This window comes from Embiotoca jacksoni, unplaced genomic scaffold, assembly GCF_022577435.1.
Source record: "Embiotoca jacksoni isolate LCO1_2020_lvr unplaced genomic scaffold, fEmbJac1.0.p SCAF_51, whole genome shotgun sequence".
Lineage (NCBI taxonomy): Eukaryota > Metazoa > Chordata > Actinopteri > Embiotocidae > Embiotoca > Embiotoca jacksoni.
The window spans coordinates 1,406,154-1,433,983 of NW_027185405.1; the positions used below are offsets into that span (position 1 = coordinate 1,406,154).

The following is a 27,830-nucleotide window of genomic DNA, read 5'->3' on the forward strand; positions in this document are numbered from 1 at the left end:
AAAGGCAACAAAGTAACAGCACCAAACTAAAGGCAACAAAGTAACAGCAACAAACTAAAGGCAACAAAGTAACAGCAACAAACTAAAGGCAACAAAGTAACAGCAACAAACTAAAGGCAACAAAGTAACAGCAACGCACTAAAGGCAACAAAGTAACAGCAACAAACTAAAGGCAACAAAGTAAAGGCAACAAAGTAACAGCAACAAAGTAAAGGCAACAAAGTAAGAGCAACACTAACAGCAACAAACTAAAGGCAACACACTAACAGCAACAAAGTAACCGTGTGGGAGGGCTGTTACCACTTGTCGTTGTCTAACCATAAATTATTAATTATTAATTAATTCGTATAGTTTAACAGTTTAACACTCGGCTCTGACTGGTTTGACCTAAATTAACTTCTCGGAGTTCTCAAAAACTTCAGACTTTCCAAGAGGGAAATTCCCAGTTCGACAGGTGTTCAGCTGATTTCTCCCAATCGGAGGTCGGAAACTTCCCAGTTTCTCATGAAGGCGCCATAAGATACGCGGATGATCAGTTTTTTTTGTTGACAAGCGGTATCTCCAGCAGTATTTATGCATTTCTGTAGTGTATTCACTTAGTGTGTGTGTGTGTGTGTGTGTGTGTGTGTGTGTGTGTGTGTGTGTGTGTGTGTGTGTGTGTGTGTGTGTGTGAGAGAGTGTGTGTGTGTGTGTTTGTGTGTGTGTGTGTGTGTGTGAGAGAGAGGGTATTAGCTGGGGTCCCGGGGTTAGTGCTTAGAGAGTTTTGAACAACCATAATCTCCCTTTCTATAATGTCCCCGGGTCAAGGGCCAGCCACCCCCCCACTCCCCCGCTGCCTCCCCCCTCTCTCTGTTCTCCGTGTTTCTTGGCTGAACTATCCGCAGCCCTTTTTCCTTTAATCCGTCCTTTTTTTCAGCACCCATCCCATCTCCCCGCCTCCTCGGCCACGCTCGCCGCTCGCTTTCTCTCTCCTCTGTTTTTTTTTTAAAGTTTTTTTGTGGTGCTTTCTCACTTTCTCTTCCTCCCTCCTCTTCCTCTCCTTCCTTACTCTCTCTCCCTCTTCCCCCTCTCTCTTTCTCCTCCTCCTCCTCCTCCTCTCTGTGTCGCTCTGATGTGGTGGCGTGACCGTAAAGGGACGGGGTTCATTGTCGAGTCGAGGACCTATCGCACCATTCAAACAAACAATTACACACACACACACACACACACACACACACACACACACACACACACACACACGAAAGCTCACACACACACTGGCTCCTTGGTATCTCTGGCACCGGCTGTATGATTGACAGTTGAAAAGAAAGAAGGAATTCCCTCACAGCCTTTGACCTCGTTTCCTCTCTCTGGTTCGCCTCCATTGCTCTCGCTGCTTTTTCACGTTTCATTTTTAACCATTATTTTGGATTTAACCTTGGAGAATAACTTTTATTTTGACGAATGCTGGGTTCTCAAAAAACTACCTGTCAATCAAACAGTGAGGTCAGAAAGATTTTCTGTTGCTGCAAATGTATTCTTCTTGTATTCTACTTTTTGTCTTGAAAATAGGTATGATTTTTTTTGGCCAACCTTCCTGATAGTAAAAGTAACATGTGACTCCCCTGCTCCGCCATGTCGATGAACAACGGCCTCATGCCGCGTCGCATCGCTTCTCGCCAACTGCGCAGACTTCCGCTGACTTCACGCGTCACTTCGTGTCTGCAGAGAAGAAACAGCCAGTCAGTGATTTGATTTGCAAAAAATATGATCTAGAAAAACTTATCTGCTTCAGCAAAACATTTACTGAGGCTTGTAAGTGTTTGTACAAAAAGATAAAGGAGACTCCCGCGCCTGCACAAAATAAACACATTCAGTTTTCTTAGAAGTAAACTGAACTGATGCTGCGTTGCAGCTGTTGGTGACAACTTTGCTCATCACTTTCTGTTCTGCTCCATCTCAGCATCACCAGTATATTTTTTATTCTTAAAAAAAACATTTAAATACACACTATTTCTCCCACTGCACACACACGCACACACGCACACACACACACACACACACACACACACACACACACACGCACACACACACACACACACGCACACACACACACACACACACACACACACACACACACACACACACGTTCGCTGTGCCCCCAGATAGCCCATGTGTGTGTGTGTGTGTGTGTGTGTGTGTGTGTGTGTGTGTGTGTGGGTCGATCTGAGTAAACATAATTAGCCGTGTTTTTTTGTCTTGCCCTAATAAAAGAGTCATTTGTTGGACATTTCCACTGCGCTACAAAGAGGACATTTATAAGGCTGGGCTCAGGTTCGCCCTCAGGCCAACCCCAACAGAACAGACGGGGGTATTTTTAGCACGGCTCGGCGCGCTAGCTAGCTCTGCCGGGACAGTGTGAGTGTGTGTGTGTGTGTGTGAGTGTGTGTGTGTGTGTGTGTGTGTGTGTGTGTGTGTGTGTGTGTGTGTGTGTGTGGAGAGAAAACTGGAGGAACGAGGAGACTTTGAGATTTTCTGTGATCGTGGTGACGTTTGTCAGACATTTTGTTAGATGGGAATGTGTGAGTGAAACGGTTTTCAGTGTGTGTGTGTGTGTGTGTGTGTGTGTGTGTGTGTGTGTGTATGTGTGTGTGTGTGTGTAGCCCCCCCCTCTCACCTCATCCCCCTTTCTCCCTCATCTATTGAGCTTCTTGTAAAATATCTGATAAATCTCTGTTCAAAAAACATAAACGAGACTCTGTATAAGCCGATGACGGTAGTTACAAGAGCGAGCCTGTCCAGACTGGACACACACACACACACACACACACACACACACACACACACACACACACACACACACACACACACACACACACACACACACACACACACACACACAAGGCCCTTACTTCATTCTTACCACCTTTAACCCTGAACATGACCTTGATTTCAGCCTTATTCTGACCTCCCTTTAACCGGGCTTTGGGGCCCAGTTTCTGATCTCAACCCGCAATCTTTAGAAAACACAAATGTTCATTTCCCAATTGTTATGTCCTTAATAGTCACGTTTACCCCGTTTGGGGACCGTCAAGAGCTAAAAATAATATTTAGAATCTCTCAAGTATACTGTTTTTTTGTAGTTATGCTTAATTTGAATGTATTTAAAAATAAGTATTTTCCCAGGTTTGGTTAAACGCTGCTGCTGTTGGCAGCATTAGATCACAGTAAAACAGTCAAATTTGAGCTAGATGTCATCAGAGATTTGATTGGCTGCCGATAGAACACGTCCAAGTTGAAGACAATCTTGCAGGAAATACAGAAAGAGTTTGACAAAGTCCTGCGTCGAAAAAGTACAAATCTGTATTTTCAAACTGTAACTCGACAAATCAGTGCGACTTCACTTCTCACATCTCCGGACTGGAAAAAAGAAAAGAAAAAAAGAAAGAAAAAGAAGCACAGCAGCGTTTGTCTTTACACACATGCACGCATCATGTTTCTGCAGCCAGCTTGTACTCCGCCTGGTTGCTCGGTTACACGTCCGCAAAAAAAAGAAAGAAAGAAAGAAAAAAAAAAAGCTTTAAAACTTTACGCCCGCCATCATTAAGAGAAACCTCTTTATGGTTTTCAGCTCTCATCAGAGTTTGTTGCCTGTGACCTCGGCGGTGAAATCAGCTGTAATGTTGTGGCAGCAATTCTGGTTTCTGGGTTGTTGGTGTTGTTGTTGTTGTTGTTGTTGTGTGTGTGTGTGTGTGTGTGTGTGTGTGTGTGTGTGTGTGTTTACAGCGACTTCTCTTTGCTGAAGTTCGGAGGGAAAGTGTGTTTCAGCGCAATCAGTGTGAAGCTGTGACGCCTCCGCGGCTACGTCTTCAACTCGGTGTGTGTGTGTGTGTGTGTGTGTGTGTGTGTGTGTGTGTGTGTGTGTACGTGTTCTCCTGCATGAGAAGTGTGGCGTCATTACATCACAACTTTCCATGCTTTGCTCCGTGTGTGTTTGTGTGTTTTGCCAGATTTTGGGAGGGAGAAGGGGGGTGGGGGAAGGGTGTGTGTGTGTGTGTGTGTGTGTGTGTGTGTGTGTGTGTGTGGAGGAGGGGGGGGGGGGGTTACACTTCTCACCTTTTAAGCTAAATGTCATCCAGACCACACCCCTGGCACACACACATACACACACAAGAATTCTTTCTTTTTTTTTTTTTTTTGTTCTACGCTCAATTTTTTTCCGTTTTCATGCAGCGAATATGACAGATGAAAACCTTCAGCATCGGCCAGAATGTGTGTGTGTGTGTGTGTGAAAAGAAAATAGAGAAATGGAAAGAGAAATTGCACACATAATACACACACACACACACACACACACACACACACACACACACACACACACACACACACACACACACACACACACACACACACACACACACACTCTATAAAAGAAGTACACAATCGGCCCAATCTGATGCTGTATCTTGGAGTGTGAAAGGGAGCCTTGTCTGGCTGCCTGAGGAACTCCCTTTGAATTGGACTGTGTGTGTGTGTGTGTGTGTGTGTGTGTGTGTCTGTGTGTGTGTGTGTGTGTGTCTCGGCAGGCCTGCCAGGCAGACATACTAAACCACTCTACATCCATGTGGCAGCAAAATGTAGCTTGGAAAACAACCCCACTCTAACACACACACACACACACACACACACACACACACACACACACACACACACACACACACACACACACACACACACCCTGAGGGCTCCAGAGGCCGGCCGGCGACCTGGTGTGTGTGTGTGTGTGTGTGTGTGTGTGTGTGTGTGTGTGTGCATGCCACAGTAAAAAGAGGAAGTGTACAGGAGCTGTGAAAACAGTTCAGGTCAACAGTTTGTACTCAGACAGATCGGCGGAGCGAGAAAGGTGAAGGAGTGACGGACGGAAAAAGAAACCAGCTTTAAAAATACGTTTTTAAAAGATAAACTATTCTTAAGTATAATAACTACACTGAAATTTAATGGCAGGAAATGTTTCAGCAAACCGAAAACATCCATTATTTTGCACCGATGATCAACCGACCGCACGACGCGGCCCAGAATGCTTTGCAGCTCCGGGACCGACCACGGTGTGAATAAAATAATGTCAACACCTCATGAAGAGGTCTTAACATCTGAAGGAGCTTAGGCGCAATTACAAAACGCAGCTCCAGAGGCGGGGCGCGTCGGGCCGAATGCTAATTAGCAGCTTATTTCTTTTTTCATCTATAAAAGCAGTCTGGAAATCAGCAGCTTTCAAAGCAACATAAAACAGCCGGCGGAGCGGCGGAGGGAGGCCGACGCATCTGTGCTCAATTTAGGTGGAGTTCACACACAGAGGAACGATGAGAGGTGGGCAGGAGTGGAAAAAACAAAACAAAAAACAAATACGGAGGCAGATTTGGTTTTATCGGATGTCCTCATCATCATCATCATCATCATCATCATCATCATCATCAGAGTCTTCATCTTTAGTCTGAGAGACGATTTTCTCTCATGCAGTTTGTTGTTGTTTAAATGGAGCCTCAAAAAACGGCATTGAATTCTCATATCGAGATGATGAATCAAGAGCGAGGCCAAACAAATGGCATCAACGGAGACCAACGGTGACTTTTATCTTTTTTAACATTTAAAAACATAAATTTTGTCCGTAGGACCGACAGCCTGGTTGGTATTTCAGTGTGCAGTATTGTTGTGATTAGACGACTGAGATGATCGATCGTTGCAGATTTACAGTCAAACCTTCACTCCTCTATTATCGCGTAATCGTCCCTTAAATACAGGTAATTTGAAGGAATACCGACCTGAATGTTGACATGATGACAACATACAGAATAAAACTCAAGCAGCGTTTACTTCCAAAGAAAAGGGACCTTTTTTTTTCTCATTGATGAGGTGTTTCCATTATTTTGTCTACCCGCTGCCTGTAAGACAAGAAGCTGGGACACGAAGCTCAAAAGCAACATCGAGGTGAACTCCACCTATCAAACACATGCAGCTCTGTTTACCTGCACTACTTATTTTTAAACCAAGAGTCAGTGGAGATATTTACCAGGCAGGAAGGGTCTAACAACAGAGGTGCATGATGGGAAGTGTAGGATCTAGAGATTTTAATGCTGGAGCCTGAATAAGGGGCTTCAAAGTAGGGACATTTCTTCTTCTGCTGCTTTAAATTCGGTCTCTTCTGACTCTAAACTTTGCAGACTAAGCACTAAATTGGCGGAGTTTCCCTTTAAGTCTTTACAAACACATGGAGTTCATTTCTGCCCACCGAGAGCGAAAGATTAAGAAGTCTATTTTTCTGTCATTAACGTTTCAGCATCGAGTCGGCAGTTTGTTTTCATATGAAGCCGAGACTTTCGTCCACGTCGAGCGAGCAGGTAGCCGATTTGGCGCTTAAACACCTCCTCAGTTTTAACACTTCTTGGCACCTGGAGACGTTTTTGTAATATTTTTTTAAAATTTGGATTTCATTAAATGTATCAAGGCCTCACTGCGGGACCCGCAGCCGCAAATTACACCGTAAATCGGGATCGCTGCGAGGATCCGTCTGCAGAGAGCGAGAAGACTGAGACACACACACACACAGGAGAAGAAGGAGGAGGAGGAGGAGGAGGAGGAGGAGGAGGAGCTACACCAGGAAACAAAATACCTGCTAAAATTAGCTGCTGAATTCTGCATTCACACACAAACTGAGCTCTTACACACACGCGCGCACACACACGCACACACACACACACACACACACACACACACGCCGCACGCACGCACGCACGCACGCACGCACGCACACACACACACACACTGGATGAAAACTCAGTGATGAACGAGACAGAAAATTCTCTCCCTCTTCTACAGTATAAACTCTCTCCCACTGCTGCTTCTTTGGCGTCTATGTTCACATATATTACCCCTCTCTCTGTGTGTGTGTGTGTGTGTGTGTGTGTGTGTGTGTGTCGTACATATCTCTTTCCCCTCGAGTAAACTGGGGTCAAACCAGTTAGTGTTGTCACGGCAATTTGCAGTCGGGCCTCTGCGTGTTTGTTTGCTTTGCACGTTTTTTTGGTGAATTTTATGAATCTGGAGTACGTGTGTGAGAGTGTGTGTGTGTGTGTGTGTGTGTGTGTGTGTGTGTGTGTGTGTGTGGACCTGAACATGCCTGTGTGTTTATGTGTGCGGGCATGCGTCCTGTGCATGTGTGCTTTTACTGTATGTGTGAACACTTCCATGTGAATGATGTGTTGTTCGAGTCAGTGTGTCTCCTCTGTGTGTGTGTGTGTGTGTGTGTGTGTGTGTGTGTGTAACACAGTAAGCCGCCCTCAGGCTGATATATATTCTTTTCGCTCAAACAGCCCATTTACAGTTCTGGGGTCGGCTCCCTCTCGCTCTGCCGTGACCCGGACCGCTCAGAGGTCAGCGTCAAAGCTGAACTCCGGTCAGCTCGCTAACTGACTCCAGCTCCGGTCCTCTGGGGTTTAACTGACAGCCAGGCAGCTCAAACCGTGGGGCGGGGTCCCGAGATGGGCCTGCGTGGCTCCTTCTGGAGGTTCACAAGAAGAAAAAGGGGCGAAAAATTACATTTTATCCTCTAAGGAAATACATTTTGGGCAACTTTCCTTCACTGTACTTGATGTCGGAGCAGAAAATGTTTTGAGAACCTTTAACCTTCATTCACGGGCCGACGTTAAAGCTGATCTCAGATCATGTCCTGAAGGCAACGTAAATCGGTTTTCATTGCATTAACCTGATGTACACAGGCCTCTTAAACGTCTGCAGTCAGCTGCCTTTGGTGGACAAGTTTCCTTTTTTCCTGAGAGAGAAACATCGGTAACTTTTAGCATGTGGAGAACTCATCAGAAAAAACCTCAAACCACAGAGAGAAAATACTTTTAGAAGTGAAGATCAAAGGTTAGATACTAAGAAAAACGTTTTAAATTTAGCAGCAAGGAGACGAGGAGAGCGATGATGATGATGGGTAGAAAGAAGAAGACGTGGATCGGGTGACTGAGCTTTAGAAAGGAAATGTGAAAATCCTCGTCTTCATGTTGTCAATACTTCTTGAGCTCAGCGGATCTTTTACTGCCCGTTTTGCAAATTCGAAATGAGCCTAAAAAAAATTGGGGCTCAATAAAGAAGGAGACGGAGATGAAGTGGAGACGACGGAGATCTCCAGCGCTCCTCTCACGTCACTCAATCAGGGTGGAGTGTTTGGGGATTTTCCTGTAATTAACGTCCTGTAACACCTCCTGCTGCACCGCTCCACTGCTAAAGGGAAATTCCAACCTTTCACCAAAATTCATATGAAAGTTCAAACCCTCCCGTTGCCGGTTTTCCTGCCTGTAAATCTCCTCAAAGTGAAAAAAAAGTGTGGAATTACTGCAAACATTTCAGTTAAATCAAAATGATCTCCTCTCTGTCCTTCCTGTCCAGGGTTCGGGCTTCCACGCGTCGCGGAGACAGAAGTACGGCAACGTGTTCAAGACCCACCTCCTGGGCCGCCCTCTGATCCGGGTCACGGGCGCCGAGAACGTGCGCAAGGTGTTGATGGGAGAGCACACGCTGGTGACGGTGGACTGGCCTCAGAGCACCTCCACGCTGCTGGGACCCAACTCACTGGCCAACAGCATCGGAGACATCCACCGCAAGAGGAGGAAGGTCAGCACTCACCCAGAAACACATCACGTGCATGCGGGTACATGGAGGGGAAGGGAACTGATTCATAAGATCCGGTACTTTACTTTACTAGTGCTCAAAAGCACCAAAAAAAGGTTTGCATACATCCTACACGGCCGGTTAAAGAAACACTGACATTTTTCAGGATGAAATACTCAAACCTGAATAGTACAGGATTTTAAGTCCTCAAAAAGTATTCAGAGTGTCTTCTCTTGATCGCCGGTACGTGAACATTTGTGATTTCACCGCACACCTGAAACTGGAGCAGAGAAACATCTGATTTTGGGTAAAATTTTTAGGGAACAGAAAAAAAACACGCCTGCTTACAGCCGAGTGTTCCTGAGCCCTTGCGGTGATTTCCACTACGGTTCAAACTAGTACACGACTGTTTGATACAGACTGTTTGAACCCTACAGGTTTGAGTATTTCATGCTGAAAATGTCAGTGTCGCTATTCAAGCTCTAAAATAAGCGGCAGTCATCTGCAGCGCACTCGGTGTGAAGCTATCGTCCCTCGTTGGTACTGAAGCGTGAGAACGACTCCTCCATCACTCCGTCCTCTCCTCCGCTCATCTACATGAGCGCCGACCTCGATTATCTGGTTTTCCTTAATATCTCGCTGACTCGGCCTATTATCTCTCACTTTTCCACTATCTTTCCCTCGCTCGCTTCCTCTCTCTTCTGCGCCAGGACCATTTCAGGTAATCAGCCACTTACCTTTCCCTCCGATTATCCCCTTATCCCCGGGGCACATACCTTCCTCTCCCGCACACACACACACACACACACACACACACACACACACACACACACACACACTTGATGTACACAACACCACAGATAAACACACACACAAAAAAGGATCAGAAGAAGAAGCAGAGTCCGCTGCATTTTCCTGTAAATCAGTCTCTCATTTTCTCTCTGCGGAGGGGGAGAGAGGAAGCCGTGGAGGGTTCAGAGGCGGGGTCGGGTTTCGTTACCGCGGTGCCCGGGGACGAGGAGGTCGGCTGGGTCTAATCTGAGCTCTGATCCCCTCTCCTCTCCTCTCCCCGGAGACCCCCGCACTAACCTCATGTAATGACCCCTGATTAGGAGGGCTGTCTCCGACACGGCACAAAGAAAGGCTTTCTGTGGGGGCACCACACACACACACACACACACACACACACACACACACACACACACACACACACACACACACACACACACACCTGAACACTGCCCTCCTCTCAACACACGCAGCCAGAGATGGATGTGAGGTCAAGAACGTTCCTTATAGCCATGCAGGAGGTTTAAACACTGTGTGTCGAAGCTGCTGAAGCACAAGCTGCCATTCTGTCCGTGACCTCTGACCTCCGACCTCCTTAAACAGGCAAAAAAAAAAAAAAGATTTCCCTCCAGAGATCAATCACATGTCGACACTAGACTTTACAGACAGAAAAATATATTTTGAAAGATACAATGCACTTTTAGACTTGTCCTGTTGGGATATTTTCCCAGAGGTACCAGATTCTTCCTCTTTGAAGTCTTTTCTCTGACAGAAGAAAAACATAAAGCATTATGGGAATCCCACATTGTGTAGCTTGTCTATCAATCACTCATGTCAGGCTTCGTTCCATGGTTGGCAGTGAAGATGCTCAGAGACAGTGTGGTTAACTGGGCGGATAAAGATGTTGGATGACCTTCCATGACCTTCCATGATTGTCTGATGAGACAGAATTTGAGCTTTAATTGTTCGTTTTTATCGAGCTGTTATTATACAGGTGAATAGAACTAATTCTAAGAGAAAAGTCGTGTTTCCATCACGGTTTCCTCGTCATCTTCCTCCATTTGAGGTTTATCGATCATTTAGTTGCAAAGCCAAACACCAGAGAGTCAACAGAAAACACGGAGATCCCAACCGGACCGAGTGACGGGCAGGTGCCGCACGTACGGGACGACTGCAGTCGCATCGTTCTGATCGAAGGAGGGCTGACAGACCGAGAGAGAGGAAGAGATTAGAGGGAGGGCGAGAGGTCAGCTGGGCAGTTTTCATGGCTTATAGAAGTGAGTGTGTGTGTGTGTGTGTGTGTGTGTGTGTGTGTGTGTGTGTGTGTGTGTGTGTGTGTGTTGACAGCGCTCCCTCCTGCTTTCTGGATAATAAAACTAACTCAACAAACAGAATCAAAACAACATTGACTGAGAGAAAGAACGATTTACTTACTGTCTGACCAACTGGACCAGAACTGCTCCTCTCTGTGTGTGTGTGTGTGTGTGTGTGTGTGTGTGTGTGTGTGTGTGTGTGTGTGTGTGTGTGTGCATATCTGCCCTCTTTGCGGTTTTCATACGGAAAAACAATCTTCACACAGCATATTAGCCTTTGGTGGATCAACAGAGCTAGCCAGTTTCCATATAATTCCCATTTTAAGCTGGGAAACTAAGTCCTTCAAAGAACCACAGTGGACCAGTTTTCCACTACGGCCAACCGGGGCCAACCGGGGCAAACCGGGGCCAAACAGGGCTAACTGGGGCCAAACAGGGCTCGCACATATTCCTTGACTGAAAACAACAACAACAGGCCGATATACTTCTGCTGCAAACAGACAAACTTTATCACTTTGTTCTTGCAATAATCTGAGTTTCCAGTTGAACTAAGGTTTGTTTTAGACATGTAAAGCCTGTATGAACGCAGTACGAGAGAAGAAGTCTAAACTCCAGGCAGGTCATGAGGTTGGATTCTGATCATTAGTTTGACTTATATTACTGGCCAACTTTTTGTTCTTCTTTTAGCTCTATTTTTGGTCTCCACCAGCTTTTGAGGGACATGCAGATCTTTTTAGTTGCTGAATGCTGCAGTGTTCACCTGCTACTAGGTAACTTTTCAGTTGGTTTTTTTTGGTGTCGTGGGAGATAATGCTTTCGTTTTAGAGCATAAGATTACATTACAAACCAAAAAAACAAATACGGAGAGACCTCCCTGACCTGCAGTGGAAAAGCGTTCCTTTGTAGCAGAAGAAACAAGAGGATCTTTAAAGCGCAGACACACACTGTGTTGACTGGCAGCCACTTCTTTACTTTCACCTTTCTGACACACCTCTTTCGTCTTTTTCAGCTGCCCAGATTCTCTTTTATTTTTCTCCACATTTTCCTCCCCCCTCCTACTTGTTATTCTTTTTTTTTCTGGAACCATCGTTCTCTACCTAAACTTAGGGAAAAAGGAGAAACAAGAGGCAGGAAAAACAGAGACCTCAGTTTAACAGCTCAGCCTGACACCTCGCTGCAGGAGTTTTCTTTTTTTTTCTCACTGTGATTTTGAAGGAAACTGACAACTGAAGTCGTAGACTTGCTTTGAATACAGATGCAGTGAAATCCCTCTCTCCCATTTCGCTACAAGCTTTTAAGAGATGCTGCTGCTCTGCATGCAGCCCCTCATTTGTGTGTTGGTGTGTCAGCCTCCTGTGATTCTGCTCATCACCAGTAGAGGGCAACGCCAATTCTAACTGAAGTGGAGCTCATTCAGAGGTCACAATCTTTGTCTTTTGAGGTTTTATAAGTGTCAAAGGTCAAATTTACGCCCAAAAGAAAGGATTTCCAGAACAGTGAGTTATAGTGGAGTTTAAACACAGATTAACTAGTTTCTTAAGGAACTCTTACAGCTGCAGTTTTAGGTTTTAAAAAATATATATATTTCCATTCCAGCTCAGGGAAGAAATGGTTTTCTGTTTATTGAGAAAATGCAAACAATAATTAATAAAACCCCTACAGAGGTCTGCAGTGGATCAAAAAAAAAAAAAAAAAAAAAAAAAAAAAGGAATAAATAATCAAGAACAAGCTCAAATCATTACAGCAAAACAGTTAAAGTGCTACACCTGTGGTAGAAGTACTTACAGAAGATATCTTTAAGTAAAAACTGTAAAATAACAATATAAAAATATTCTGTTTTAAAGTAAAAGTGCAGAAAAATGCAATTAAAAGTCCTCATTATGCAGAATGTTTCATTTCAGGATGTCATGTTATAAATATGGCATTAATTCGATGTTATTGCTATTGCTTCAGTATAGTAGTAGAGCATCATATTAAATGAGCTGCAATAAAACAGCTATATTCAGCACAATATTGACCCACAACACAAGAGAGCAAAGCTGAGAGTTAAGAGCTGGTAGTCCAAACTGGACATTATACTCGATGCAGTTGTAGGTCAGTTACCACCTCTGGAAGCTTTAAGAGCAGATGTTTGCATCTTAAAGTTAAAGTTGCATGTCAAAGAAGAAAAAGAAGAAGAAGAAGAGGAAGGAGAAAAAGAAGAAGAGGAAGAAGAATAAGAAAAAGAAGAAGGAGAAGAAGAAGGAGAAGAGGAAGAAGAAGAAGAAGAAGAAGAAGAAGAAGAAGAAGAAGAAGAAGAAGAAGAAGAGGAAAAAGAAGAGGAAAAAGAAGAGGAAGAGGAAGAAGAAGAAGAAGAAGAAGAAGAAGAAGAAGAAGAAGAAGAAGAAGAAGAAGAAGAAGAAGAAGAAGAAAAAGAAGAAGGAGGAGAAGAAGAAGGAGAAGGAGAAAAAGAAGAAGAGGAAAAAGAAGAAGAAGAAGAAGAAGAAGAAGAAGAAGAAGAAGAAGAAGAAGTTTGGTGTGCACTGCTGGAACTTCACCTGGCCGCTCAAAGGCGAAGACCTTCAGCGCCTCACCAACAAAGCAATCCTTCTCCGATTCAGCGTGATGAGAGAAGCGGGGAAAGACATATAGGCTGCTTGTTTGACTAAGAGAAAAGAGAGAAAGGAATACAAAGTTGGTTTTTTTTTTGTAAAGAAGGATGATGAAGGGGAGGGAGAGACGGGAAGAGGAGGGAGCAGCGAGAGGGAGAGAGACGGAGGGAAAGAATAAAGGAGTCTTTACATGTCTGTGGAACCAGCAGCTCGCAGCACTTTCACATAATTTAAGACATATGGACGTTATTAGGACAACTGTGTCCGTGTGTGCGTCGGACTGTATCAGTGTGTGTGCGTGTGTGTCTGTTTGGAGCCTGAGAGTGTGTGTGCGCGACGTGTGTGTGTGTGTGTGTGTGTGTGTGTGTGTGTGTGTGTGTGTGTGTGTGTGTGTGTGTGTGTGTCTTTAAGCCTGTGTCTTTGCGCTGCAGGCTACAGAAGACAGTCACGTTTTTGTGGTGCAGCAAAATGACTGTTGTGCCGAACAATCCCGCACACACACAAACACAAACACACACACACACACACACACACACACACACACACACACACACACACACACACACACACACACACACACACACACACATACACACACACACGAGCCCCTCCACCCCCACCCTGAGTGGAACTTGGAACGTCCCAGAGTGACACTGCATAAAAAACTGTGTTTGATTGGCAGCCAGACCATGTAGTGAGATACCATGTGTGTATGTGTGTGTGTGTGTGTGTGTGTGTGTGTGTGTGTGTGTGTGTGTGTGTGTGTGTGTGTGTGTGTCTGAGAGTGTGTGTGTGTCTGACCTATAGTTACCTTTCAGAGTCTTGGTCTCCCATCTGCCTGCACATGCGCACAGACACAGACACACACACACACAGACAGACAGACACACACACACACACACACACACACACACACACACACACACACACACACACACACACACACACACACACACACACACACTGACTCACTGGACCTACAGTAGCTCAACGCTGCTGCTGTGTGTCTCTGTTTATATACAACCTCCTTTGGCTTCACCAGTAGTTTTGCCCAATCACCTTACTGTCTCTCCTCAGTGTGTGTGTGTCTGTGTGTGTGTTTAAAATACTTTTTTTCCTGTCAATAGATCGTTCAGTTATTGAACATATAGTTTAACTGTGGGCTCAAAGAAATCAGACTGAATAGTTGGACACTTATTGGAAACTAATTAAATCATCAAGTGATGAACAAACCAACTAATTAATTACCAAAGTCGTAAATGAAGTAAATGACTTCGTATCCAATGAAATGTCACATACTTCAAAACGACTACTTTAATAAATGAGTGAAAAAAACCTGACTTTAAACACCTTGAATTTAAAGTTTTAACCTTGTTAACTTGTCCATGTGGTGTTTTTTTTTATCTGCTACAATACATATTATGAGTGAAATAATCAGTCAACGCCGCGGCAGAGAATTTCTCCTTTATAACTGAACTGACAGTCTCCAAGTCTGAAAAACAAAGATTCAGACAGTCATAGTTTTTATGTCACAAACCTAAAGAACCAATCACGTCAACTTGAGGGCAGGGCTTTCCGTATCATCACGCTAACAGCTGTATGAAGGCAAAGGAGTTACATCGAAGCCACTTTAAGATATTAGAGGATATTTTTCTTGGAAAAAACTTCTATATATGCAATTTTGATGGACAGAGATGAGGTTTTTTTTTAGGGAATTAATCAAAGCCAGGAGAATTCAACAACAAAATAAATGACTGATAAAGCAGAAGTAGCGTCCTTCTTTGGGAACAATCGGCAACCCTGCATTACCATGTAAACACAGCACCCCTATGGGACAATCAATGTTATTTCAAAAATAGTGAAAGACAGTGACAAGATGCAGAATTCCACCAAATTTCATCCCAATACAACCACCGGTTTCCACTGTACGCCTGACGACAGACGAACAAATGACCGACCGAACTTCTGACACTTCACCTCAAACTAACACACGGACTCCCGGGTGAACAAGCGAAGCCGTGACAGCCGGTGTGTTTTGTCTCAGACTGTTTTGAGGTCAGATACTGTGTGTAATCTCCTGCGGTTGGGGGTAGAGAGCGGGTCATGTAAGCTGATCTGTGACGAGCCGCCCCGGGAGGTGCGGCAGCGGAGGAAATGTAGCGCTGCTCGCGTCTTAGAGCGCTCTGTGATCTGCGCCGACCACTCCCTAACACACACAGCGTATATACACCCGCGCAGTGCACACGTAATTCACACATGCACACTTTCATACGCACAGCACCAGCTCAGTGGACTATTGTTCATTCATTCTGAGGGCGACGGAGGGAGGGAGGCAGGGAGGGAAGGAGGGAGGGAGGGAAGCCTGGTTTTGAAGGAATGAAGAGAGCGAGACGGGGAAGAGGGCAACAGACGAGAGAAAAAAATGAGAGGAAAATGAAGCGGAGTACAAAGTAGGAGCGCGAGTGCCCAGCTGGTGGTTTGGTGGCTGAAACGTTGACCTCAAGAACCACATGTACCCTTTCACTGGCCTGAGCTCAAATCCCACTAGAAGCTCCTTTTATTCCCTCTCAACGTCCATCACGATTCAACGAAGAGACGCAGGAACACTTTATCTTCATAATCGTGCTCCTACAGTGTGTAAACATGTGGAAAATATATTCCAAACACACAGTAAAGTCACTTTATTATGCTCTAAATGTGAATCCAGACTTCAACAGTGAACTTCAACTGGATTTTTTTTTTGAAGGTTAATTCCAGACAGAAGTAATTTATTTAAGTATTATCAAGGAGATTGAGCATCAAACAATGTGCTAAAAAGTGGAAGTAAACTCGTAAAAAGAACCCACAGCGATAAAATAAGTGGAGAAAAAAACCACAGATGAGCTGCAGTTTGGAGTTTATGCAGGTTAGATAATAAAGAAGGAGCTCATAAAATCACTTCCAAACGAACATTAAAGGAAAGAAGTATTCCACGTGCATGAGAAATCTGCATGTGACTGTTGACTGAACCCATTTCTCAACTTGCATTTCCAAAACAACTGAAGGGCCACCGATCATTAGACAGAAGTATTCATCGCCGATATTAAATTTGCTTGTTCAGATGTTCCGGCCTCATTTCATTGAGCAGAAAATGTGAACCATGTGTACGAGTTGCCGAGCTAACTCGAGAATGTGCTGCATCGCCTTCCTGCGATTTCTGATTGAATAAAAATCCTGCTCATGGAAAGTCTGTGAAAACCTAAATGGCAGAATTGGAACAGCCCTCAATGGTTCGAGGAAGAGCTGCGAACACTCGACTCTTTTAACACTCGTTCCTAGAACCAACCAACCAACCAGCTGATCCCAAAGCTTTCACCCAACAGGCAGCGATTTGCTCCCGTCTCTTCTGCTCTCCTTTTTCTTTTGCACCAATTTGTGGCTGTTAAAGGTTAAACGCACAAGAATGTTACATATCCAAATAAAGCTGAGCCTCAGTGACTGATTCATATTAATATAAAAGCCCTATTCTGGTCCACTCTCTTCTCCAATGTTCTCCATTTCTAAATCATTTCCAAAAGACTGTTTTAAGGGCAGTTTTGGAGGTTAAATCTGAAGGAATGTTATTTGTCCAAACAATGCTGACGACTGGTGACTGATTCATACTAAGAAATACTACGAGCCGCCAGGAAAGACTTATCCCCCCCCCTCTCTTGCTTGCTCTTTCTGCCTGTCATACTAGTTCTGCTGACTACAGGGGAAAACCTCTACAATGTATAAGTCTCTGTGAAGTGGAGAGAGGGAGGGAGAATTTCGGGATAAATACGGAATGGGCATCGAATAAGAATGAACACATGAAGGAAAGTCTTGTCTCGGTACAACTCAAGAGAAAGAAGAAGGGAGTTAATAAGAAAGAAAGCTACATGTTATAGGAAAGTGGTATTTTATGATTTGTAAATGGCCATATAACAGTGTTATTGGTACCAAACACCAATCAACTCTTCCTCAGTCAATGGTTTTTCACAAACTTCACTTAAATTGTGTAAGTTTTTGACAGACAGACAAATAAATGAAACAGAAGAAAAGCGATTAACCTGCTCGGTAAACTTCCTGTTATCTGCTCAGACACTCTGTCAGTCAGGATTCGCCAAGACTGTCAGCGTGTGTTCGTATTGACTTTAAGAAGCTTACAATATGTAATCCGTGTGCTTTTGTCTTCTGCTTCGGCTTTGGCAATGATTCAAGCAACTTTCTGTACGACTTTTTGTCAACGTGCCAATTTATGAGTATTAAATGGAATCTGTGGCGCGAGCGGATTAACATAATTTGATTCTGTCTCTGCAGGTGTTTGCCAAAGTGTTCAGCCATGAGGCCTTGGAGTCCTACCTCCCCAAAATCCAGCAGGTCATCCAGGAGAGCCTCCGAGTGTGGAGCTCCAACCCTGAGCCCATCAACGTCTACAGGTAGAGCGGGGGGGGGGGGTCCTGTGAGGAAACAAAATGTCTTAAACTGGGGTAGCGGGTCAGAATATTCTTACTAATTCTGCAGAGAGGAACATTATTACTACAGACAGAAGTAGTTTGAAGTGTCACAGCTAGAAGAAGAAAGACAGCCAGTAGAAATATGATCTACTTTCAACCTTCCTCAAGCAGGAAGGTCATTAAAACAAGTATCACTGGCCAGATAGGAGCGTTACCAGGAATATCAAAGTTTCTCTGCAAAGAAAAAGTTCAGGTGTTTCTAAATGGATAGAAGACGTGTTCATTGGCTGTAACTGACGGGTGGTCTGTCCGCAGGGAGAGCCAGAGGTTGTCGTTCACCATGGCCGTGAGGGTGCTGCTGGGTTTCAGGGTGTCCGAGGAGGAAATGAGGCATCTGTTCTCATCCTTCCAGGACTTTGTCAACAACCTCTTCAGCCTGCCCATAGACCTGCCGTTCAGCGGCTACAGGAAGGTACGTACCGCTTCACCTACACACTTATAATAATATCAATATAATATTTCTACACTAACTGTAGCTATTGACATTACAGCCTTCTCAGCGTAAACGAAACACTTTGAACGCACGGGGACTTAAAGACAACAACGTCAGCTGGGCTGAATAGTGAATTGACTCTCTTTTGTGTGTGTTTGCAGGGTATCCGCGCGCGAGACATCCTCCAGAAAGGCATCGAGAAAGCCATCAGGGAGAAGCCGCTGTGCTCCCAGGGGAAGGATTACAGCGACGCGCTGGACGTCCTGATGGAGAGCGCCAAAGAGAACGGCGCCGAGCTCACCATGCAGGAGCTGAAGGTAGCGTAGCGACCGGGTGTGCAAACATATACGCTGAAGGAGAAGCCACGAGAAGTCACTTAGCTGCACGTCAACGCACGCCGATTCTGATGCGTCGGACGCAGCTCGTAGAGGAACCTGTCTGAGCTGAACGAACACACACACACACACACACACACACACACACACACACACACACACACACACACACACACACACACACCTCATCATTTGGGATCACAAGTGACTGATGATGCACATTTTCATGTGAAATATGAAGGAATGCTGATGTCCATGGGCAGACAGCAACAGTAAAACACACACACACACACACACACACACACACACACACACTCTCATGGTCAGGCACACCCTCTATTTACCTATTAAAGTAATTCAGAGGAATTCTGTGGAAACTCAACTCTGCCTGCGTCTCTCTCGCTCTTTGTGGTTTCTGGGTTAAGTCCAGGGCCAAAAATAAGTCAACACTCCCCCTGCTAGGGGTCTGAAAGAGGCCTCCTGTACGCACACACTCACACACTCACACACTCACACACCGCACATATTTAAATACACACACAAAGTGAACTGGGGAGGCCCTGTCGCAGAGGCCCAGGCCGAAGCACTCTCCTGCAGTTTTTCTGACGCATGCATATATAACGCACACATGCAGGGGTAAGGTACAGACGTGTTTTGACACAGATGATGGCAGATGAGAAGTTTATAATGAGAGTTGCGCTGCTCAGCCTCAGTGTTATTTATTCCACTGCCTTAATAATAATGGCCCCTGCATGGCACACTAAATGTTTTTATTGGATAATAACTTCATATTTCCAAACACACTACTTTTCAGGAATTAAAAACAACATGCTTTTATTATGTATTGGCTTTGAACATTTTTGTTGGCCCCATGTCGTTGCGAAACAAACTGCGAGCTTGAGGTGTGGGGCGGTGGATTCACGCCCAAAGTGAGGTTGAGTTTGCTCACAGTTCGGCTTTATAATCACTGACAAAACCAGATGTCATATTTCTAAAGTATGAATCTAATAACCACTGACAACTCTATAACATGCAAGGTGAGAAAATCACTTTTGTACGACCATTAATTCTGCATTTGCTTCCACACCAGGAACAGAAAGCACGGCCATAGACGGGCATTTGGCTGATACCCACCTCCACCATTCAGCACATAGTACTACCATCTTTATTTTCACTCTGTGGACCCTTTATTCAAATAACAAGCAAATAGTCCATCAAAAGGCTGAGGGGGAATCCAGTTGGCTTGCCCACAAAGTAAAGACAAATCAACTCATATGGCCTCCGTACAGCCCAGCACACAGTGCATGCTTGTGCTAACGCTAGAACTAGGCTTCACTTTCCATATCTTTCCATATCCTTTGCTTATTCTAAATCCACTGACATTTTGGTTCCCAACCTGAGCGTCGGGACCCCCATGCGGTTGCAAGATAAATCAGAAAGTTGCAAGATCACAAAATACGAAAGAAGACGTAGACTGATACACCATCCTGCCTCTTTCATCTTCCTACAGGAATCAACCATCGAGCTGATCTTTGCTGCCTTTGCCACCACCGCCAGCGCCAGCACCTCCCTCATCATGCAACTCCTCCGCCACCCTCAGGTCCTGGAGCGCCTGAGGGAGGAGCTGAGAGCCAGAGGCCTCCTCCACAATGGCTGCCTCTGCCCAGAAGGGGAGCTGAGGCTGGACACCATCGTTAGTCTGAAGTACCTGGACTGTGTCATCAAGGAGGTGCTGAGACTCTTCACGCCCGTATCAGGAGCCTACCGAACTGCCATGCAGACCTTCGAACTGGATGTAAGTGGCGCCCTTAAAACTGTCTTATTCATTTCTGTGTCTATCTCTTGGTGTGTGCAATGCATTCATGAAATTTTGTTTGGGCAATGCCAGTCAGAGTAAAGCTTCAGGCGCCATTACTGTTGGTCTGCTCAATAAGACTAGTCCAATCAAACTACCGGAAAACCACCCAAAAATGAAATGCTACATTATAAATGAGAAAATAATCTAACTGCACTATAAGAAACATAGAAAAAGGTGTGAAAGTACCCTAAAACACACGGCACCCTCAACAAATTCTCATTTGGAGCTTCCAAAAGGTCCGAATGTAAAAGCTGATGTCATCACCGCATCCTGCCAAGCCTGCTCACTTTCATGTCTCTTGGCCTTTTGTCTTCAGGGAGTCCAGATTCCTAAAGGTTGGAGTGTGATGTACAGCATCCGGGACACCCACGACACCGCCGCTGTCTTCAAGGACGTGGACGCCTTCGACCCCGACCGCTTCAGTCAGGAGCGGGGCGAGGACAAAGAGGGACGCTTCCACTACCTTCCATTTGGCGGCGGGGTCAGGTCCTGTCTGGGGAAGCAGCTCGCCACCCTCTTCCTTCGCATCCTGGCCATCGAGCTGGCAAGCACCAGCCGCTTCGAGCTGGCCACCCGGCAGTTCCCCCGCGTGGTCACGGTACCCGTGGTCCACCCGGTCGACGGGCTGAAGGTTAAGTTCTATGGCCTGGACTCCAACCAGAACGAGATCATGGCCAAGTCGGAAGAGCTCCTGGGAGCGACGGTTTGAAGGGAGCAGAGTGGATGAGTGGTGGCGAGAGGGTGAGTGAAGAAGTCTTTGGGGAGAAGATTGAAGGAAGGAAAGAAGGAATTTCAGAGTTATTTTTTCTTCTTCACCTTTGTTCTGCCAAGTTGGAGGTTCCTTTTCAGACTCAAAGAAAAGCAGAAGTCTTCGTCTCTTGTTACAGCTGATGATGATGATGATCGGGACTTTCCTTCAAGAAAGGAAGAAGCTGCCAAAAAAGTTCTTAATTATGCTCTATTCTGTGTATTTTTTTAAAGAAATATACAAACAAAAAAAAGTATGTACAAAGAGCTATGTAATATAATTTGAAAGAGAATGTGGGTAGTGCACAAAGGGAGAAAGAGAAGTATGGTGGTACTTTTGGTGAAATGAAGTGTAGAAAAGTAAAAGTAAAGACGGTTGTGGAACGGGAGGTGCGATGGATGAAACAGGGTATTGGACGAAAGAACAGGATATTCTAGCATTTTGCTTGTGCTCAATCAAAATCAATGAACCATTGTCTAGCAGGGTAAAAGATGTAGAGAATAAAGGTTCCAAGTTTTCTGGTCATCGGTGCCACAAAAATTCAACAAAATGCTTTTGGCTTAATTGATAGAAAATTTATAGAAATCAGTGGTGGCTTTTTTTCAGTTTTATACCGTCGGAGGTCCATCGAAATTTGTTTACTAGCATTCAAATGCAAGCAAAAGGATCATAGCACATTGGGTAGCATTGATATATAAGTTTCAGATTGGCTCTGCACCATTTCCTCGAGCTGACTGTATCACGATGCAGTAAACACTTTGAGCGGTTTAAATTTGTACCGCCAATTAGGGTCAAGTGTCAATGTGGGCAGTGAAGGAAAGGGCTGTGCTTAGAAATGAGGGATGTAGTTGTGATGGGGGAAGACGCCGTACGATGGCCGGATACTTCCAGAAGCAGGACACATAACATTTTGATGTGATATAAATGGGCAATTTGTTTCTTATGACAAATATTATGTGCCTCGTGGTTTTTTTTTCATCTGCCTCTACACTAAATGATCCTCACTGTTTTCCGTATTACCTCCACGAACACGCCATGAAGTGAAAATAAGCTCCTCAAAGTACAAGCATGACAAAGAACTTATCAGATGCATCAAGGTTAGGAAGTGCAGAGCTTTTATTCGAGGGAAAGTTCAATCACAGTGAAGAAGGTCAGTTCCATCTTTGTGGCTTTAGTATTTCTACAGAGTTGTTTTATTTGGGATCCACATTACAAACCCTGAAAGTTGTAATTGCGTGAAGACTAAAATGAAGTCCTTGTTTGACAACCTAAATTCAACCTTGACCGTGACTGCACATAAAATGACTTTCCCTTACTGGCTGTTGTCATCTCAGAGCTAGACTGAGTACTAATTCCCTTTGGTCATACAAACAAAAAGATATGTTAGGATTTCCCCACCACGAGGAAACAACCAACAGGAATTCCCTTTTGGCATCACACAAATAAAAGCAACTGAGTCCAGGTCTGAAGTAACAAGGTCTGCTTTGCAAATTCTCCAAAACCTGTGCTTTGATTTATAAACTACACTTCCACATTGCATTGAGATTGTACTCGCTCGGATGGCGACTTTGTCCCGCAACAAGTACACAAGCTATCACGATGCAGTGCAAGTTCCATGGCTGGAGGAGGAGAAGAAAGATGGAGGGATGAGGAGGAGGTGGAGAGGAGGCGACCTACATACATGCTGCTTGAGTGTTGCTTTGTCATTCTGTGTCTGTTTATTTGGGTGCTGACTTTTTGTTTTTGTTTTCCCCCGGTTCCTCGGGGCAGCCACTTTTGAGTTTCCGCGTGGAAGGTGACGTTCGGTCTTGCTGCTCCTCCTCCGATCAACGCTAAGAATGCAAAGCGAAATTAAATTCCACGGTTTGAGCGACTTTGTGAGCTAAAAGAGATTTATCGCTCGTTGAGGTGATTGCACAATCAGAACTCTCGGAGCTTGTGTGTGCGTTTCACGATCGGAGCGGGAGATTCACGTTCTTGTTTCTTGTACACGGAAAGCTTCCACAACGGAACTCTGGGACTTGTTCACGGAACTCTGGGACATTCGAGAACCCATGGACAGACAGGAAGGGACCAATAGGGGTTTCGGGGGCGGGCCGGGTCACACTCAGAGGGCTTTTCTTATTGGACAATGCTGTCGTCCAATAGCATTCCAGATGGATTCTGCCTGTGCCAGATGTTGTTCACTCTTTCTACCAACCACACCACTGATTTCTTCACGATAAAAACAAAAAAAATATGAAAATATAATTTTTTTGCTGCTTTTCTTGTGTATATTTTCTAATTGAGAGTTATAGATTGCAATAGTTTGTCTTGAGTGAGATTCGCTATTTCTTTCCATTTTATTTATATCTATATATATATAGATCTATATCTATATAGATCTATATATAGATATAGATCTATATATGTATATATGTATATATCTATAGATATATATAGATATATATTTAGATATATCTATATATATCTATAGATATATATATATAGATATATAATTTAGCTGAATAAAATATTTGCATTTTGTGAAAGCAAAAAGAGCATTAACAGGTTATAGTGTATATTAATTTGTACAATATTCCTTTCTTTAGCAAGCCATGGGGAAAATCAGCTATTTACGTCTACTAATTACCTAATATTAATGTTATTGTACGATTAATATTGTTATAAGATATTTGAAATGCTATTTTTTATTCTATTACAGATTTAGAGTTTTTAGCCTAAATGAGAAGGTCTTTGGTAAATATTGGATGTATTTAGAATGTTATGTATTTCAATTATATTGTAAACAGTGTTTAAAATGTTAATATTGTTGATTTGATTACTGTAATAATTATTATTTGGTTTGTTATTCAGACTTATTATCACTGCATTTTATTTGATATTAATTATGGAAAACAGAAAGCACTTGCGAGGTATGTTTATTTTTTAAGTGCCATGCGACTACACTTCCCCTTCCTCTCACCTGTCGGTTTCTGAACCTGTCTTATGTCATTCTGTACATATTTGAATTTCTTTTTACAGGAAAATTGTTCATTTAGTTTAAATATGAATGTCTTGTGCTACTTTCTTCCTCTCCTTTTTTTGTTACAGTGATTGTTAAGTGTACTCCTGTAATAAACTATAAAGTGAAAAAGATATCTGGATAGTAACGTGTTTGTGTAATCTTCTCCGTCTAAAAAAAACAACTTCAAGATTCTACTGTTTGTATAAAACATTTCAAATATTAAAATCTCCAACCGGCTAGCCTTTACACTCCAATGGTTTCCTTATGGCGAGCCGTGACAGTGTAGCAGCTGGGCAGAGTAGACAAAAAGAAATAAACGGCTTTTGCTTCATCTGTTCAACAGTTTTAAGATTGATTGAGTATATTCTCCACTCAGCAACAGTGCTGTTGAGGTTGAATTCAAATAAATGCAATTGCAATGTCAATACAGATATCAAACCGACTTCTAGAATTGGTAAAGCATGCAAAAATACATTAAGAAACACATGAAATATGTGCTCAACCAAAAATAAATGTGCACCAGGACATCCAACATGCAAGTCAAACAGATGGCAGACAGCCCGTGTATGCTAACAAGCTTGAAGTATCGTGAAAGCACTAACATGTAAATCAGAAGGGTCGGGAAACTTGTGGATGGGGAACAAGTGAGACCAGGTGCCTTCTGTCAGTTTAAATTAACTGTTAATAGGAGTGAACACTGCAGAGACTCACAATCCCATCAAAATTATTCATACAACACCCATCTGCTCAGATGAAGTTTTCTGGTTCAGTTTGCTTGTCCGCTATTTGATGACTGAGGTACATGGGAGAGGAATATGTCTTGCAAAACTTTGCGGAAAAAAGAAAAACTGCAGATGATGCCACCAGCAAGGGCTCTACCACATTGCTCCAAAATCAAGAAACTTTGCTTTCAGCACAAAGACTTGTGCAAAGTACTGTATGTTTTTAATAGAAGGTGATTAGTTTCCCCAGGAGAAACTTGAGGGTTGCTCAGGTTTGTTCAGCGCAAACTCAGGCGGTCATATCTAAATGTAAAAAAACAAATTGTGTGCAGTGTGGGACTGAAATGTCATTTAGATGGACAATTAATATTGTTTTAGAAAAGCAGGATCAAAGAAAAAGCTTCATTTATGCTATATATATATATATATATATATGCTGTTGGCAAAAAGTATTTAACAAGCTAGATGTTTTCATAAATAATTGTGCCCAAACATTAAAAAAAACTCAATTACAGCACACTGAAATGTTCCCTTAAACAGCCTTGTCTATTGCTTCAGGGGGTCTTTCCTGTAACTCAAAACCAGAGTCAAACCTCTTGTATACCTAAACATAATTAAGCCAGGAAAAGGTGGCTCTTATTTTGAAAAGCCACTGAGCATCAGTACATACAGACTAAACTAAATGGTAAACGTCTTGCGTTTTCCATTGTGAATATTCATTTTGGTGCTGAAGTCTTTAAAGCAAGGCTCGTCATGTGAGGAACACGCACCAACCGGTGGTCTGGTTCAGGGTCTCAGCTCACCGACTGACTGATGTCTCAATGCCTCCGTATCTGGTTTTATTTCCCGGCCAGCAGATCACTGCGGTTTGGGAACATCAAGAAGAAAAAAAAAACGGGCCGTGATGTTTAGCCGGGAGTTTTTCTTCAGCTTGATGGAAGACAGAAAGGCAGACCAAGAAGAGAGAGAGAGTAACCTACACACACACACACACACACATACACACACACACACGCACGCACGCACGCACACACGCACACACACACACACACACACACACACACTTCAAAGACATGGCTAGACACACACTAACAGACACACAAGACATTTTGGACATAAATGATAACATGGACAGATGCTCACAAACCAACGCGACTGCAAAACATGACTGAAAGAAACATGCACACCAAATCACACACAGCTTGTGGGAAGAACAAGGAGTCGAGCTGTGTTTGTTTGTCGTTTCGCCGCCAGGAGAGACTCTTTGCCGCAGAAAGAACTCCAACACGAACCACTTCAAAGGAAGCGGGAGTGTGTGCGCTGTGTGTGTTTGTTTGTGCGTTCCTCTGTGTGTTGTTGGTTGTGGCGTGCAGACTAGATTTGATGGTTTTCATGAATGGAGGGAAGCTTTTATGATCAGACCAACCTCCATTTTAACTGTTTCAGTGGATACAGGCGGCACTCTTAGTCGGTTTTATTGTCATATTTCCCCAATGTTGTGTTGCGATGGTGTTACGTAAGTGTGATGTGTCCTTATGTCCTTTAATTTACAAAACTACGCAGACTAGAAAGATCACACGCAGACGCACAGAGGAAAAATATGTCTCGCCAAAATAAGATACCACTTCTCAAAAGCAGTTGTTAGAAAGCCTGAAAAATTCAAAAAGACATTTCCCCTAAAGCAGAAATCCGCCTGGATAAACAACTAAAATGACCCGTGTGAGTGTTTTTTAATCTGATTTGAAGATTTGGTTACATTTAGGCAAATTAGACCACTCAGCTGAGTTTAGACTTCAACTCTGGGGTGAAAATAAAACCGGTGTTGACAGTTGGTAGATCGCCATACACCCCAACTTCCTCCATCAGACTTCTTGCATTGCTACAACAACATCATGCGATTTCACATTTGCAACTGAGAAGCAACCGTCAGTTTTTTCACACAACTGCAAGAGAATCATCGTCAGGAAAACGAAAAGTTTTATATCTCCGAATGAGGTTTTGCTGGTGAACACAGACTTAATAAAATATTTCTCTTCTAACTTTAAGAGATAAAGAAACGGGAAGAAGACAAGATAAAGTGAAAGTGACAGACTTCTGTGGAAGACGGAAGATTTTAGTTGTGAAAGACTGTGACTGTCGTCTTTTCCTGAGGATTAAACCACAGTTATTATCCAGTGGACAGGATGCACAAGCACACAGCTGAGCCCTCGGCTGCAGTTACAAGGGATCATCAGAAACACTAAGAACTGGTAATAACCAATCAGCATGCAGATTGAGTCAACAGAGCCAGACAGCGGTGGAAGCTGAAGAGTGACTGTCCATCTCAGGACTGGATCATGTGCTGAAAGAACTGAATAATATTCAGCAAAACTGGGTGATTTAATCCAAATCCTGCATCGCTGAACAGTCGACTGCGGGTCAGATGAGTGGAGATGGGGATCCTTTAAGATGTTATCTATAAGGAAAAATGTAGATGATGAAGGAAGTAGAGAAGTTGAATGTTAAGTTGAAAAATTGGTCAACGTGATGTGACCTTTTTGGGGTTTTGGTAAAAACTATCAGGTGGATTGGCATGAAATTTGGTACAATTTTCACCTCAAAACTCGGTAAAGCTTTGTGACTCCAACTTTTCATCTAGCAACACCATCAGGTCAAACTTTCAAATTGTTTGGTTAATTTTTGGACCTAAAATGATTGACATTCACACCAGCCTCGGCTAGGATTGGTGTTTAAAAAAAGGTCAAGGTGGTTAATTGAATTAATCTACTGCTGGAGGAAGTGAGTGCCACAAAGTACGCTTTAGGGAGGAGGTCGGGGTGGATGGATGGATCAACTAAACGTTGAGCTTGACACGGGAGACCATTTCAAACT

General features: G+C 43.7%; 1 protein-coding gene across 1 annotated transcript in view; it reads left to right on the top strand.

Moving 5' to 3' along the window:
• The window catches only part of cyp26b1 (cytochrome P450, family 26, subfamily b, polypeptide 1), a 32,797-nt gene extending 9,235 nt beyond the window's left edge, over positions 1–23,562 (top strand). Inside the window, exons 2-7 of the mRNA XM_069172157.1 lie at positions 8,425–8,649; positions 17,660–17,778; positions 18,112–18,268; positions 18,451–18,606; positions 20,135–20,419; positions 20,799–23,562. Of these exons, the coding sequence (XP_069028258.1) occupies positions 8,425–8,649; positions 17,660–17,778; positions 18,112–18,268; positions 18,451–18,606; positions 20,135–20,419; positions 20,799–21,191 (1,335 nt within the window). The 3' untranslated portion in view covers positions 21,192–23,562. The remainder of the gene's footprint in view (positions 1–8,424; positions 8,650–17,659; positions 17,779–18,111; positions 18,269–18,450; positions 18,607–20,134; positions 20,420–20,798) is intronic.
• Positions 23,563–27,830: the final 4,268 nt, after the last annotated feature.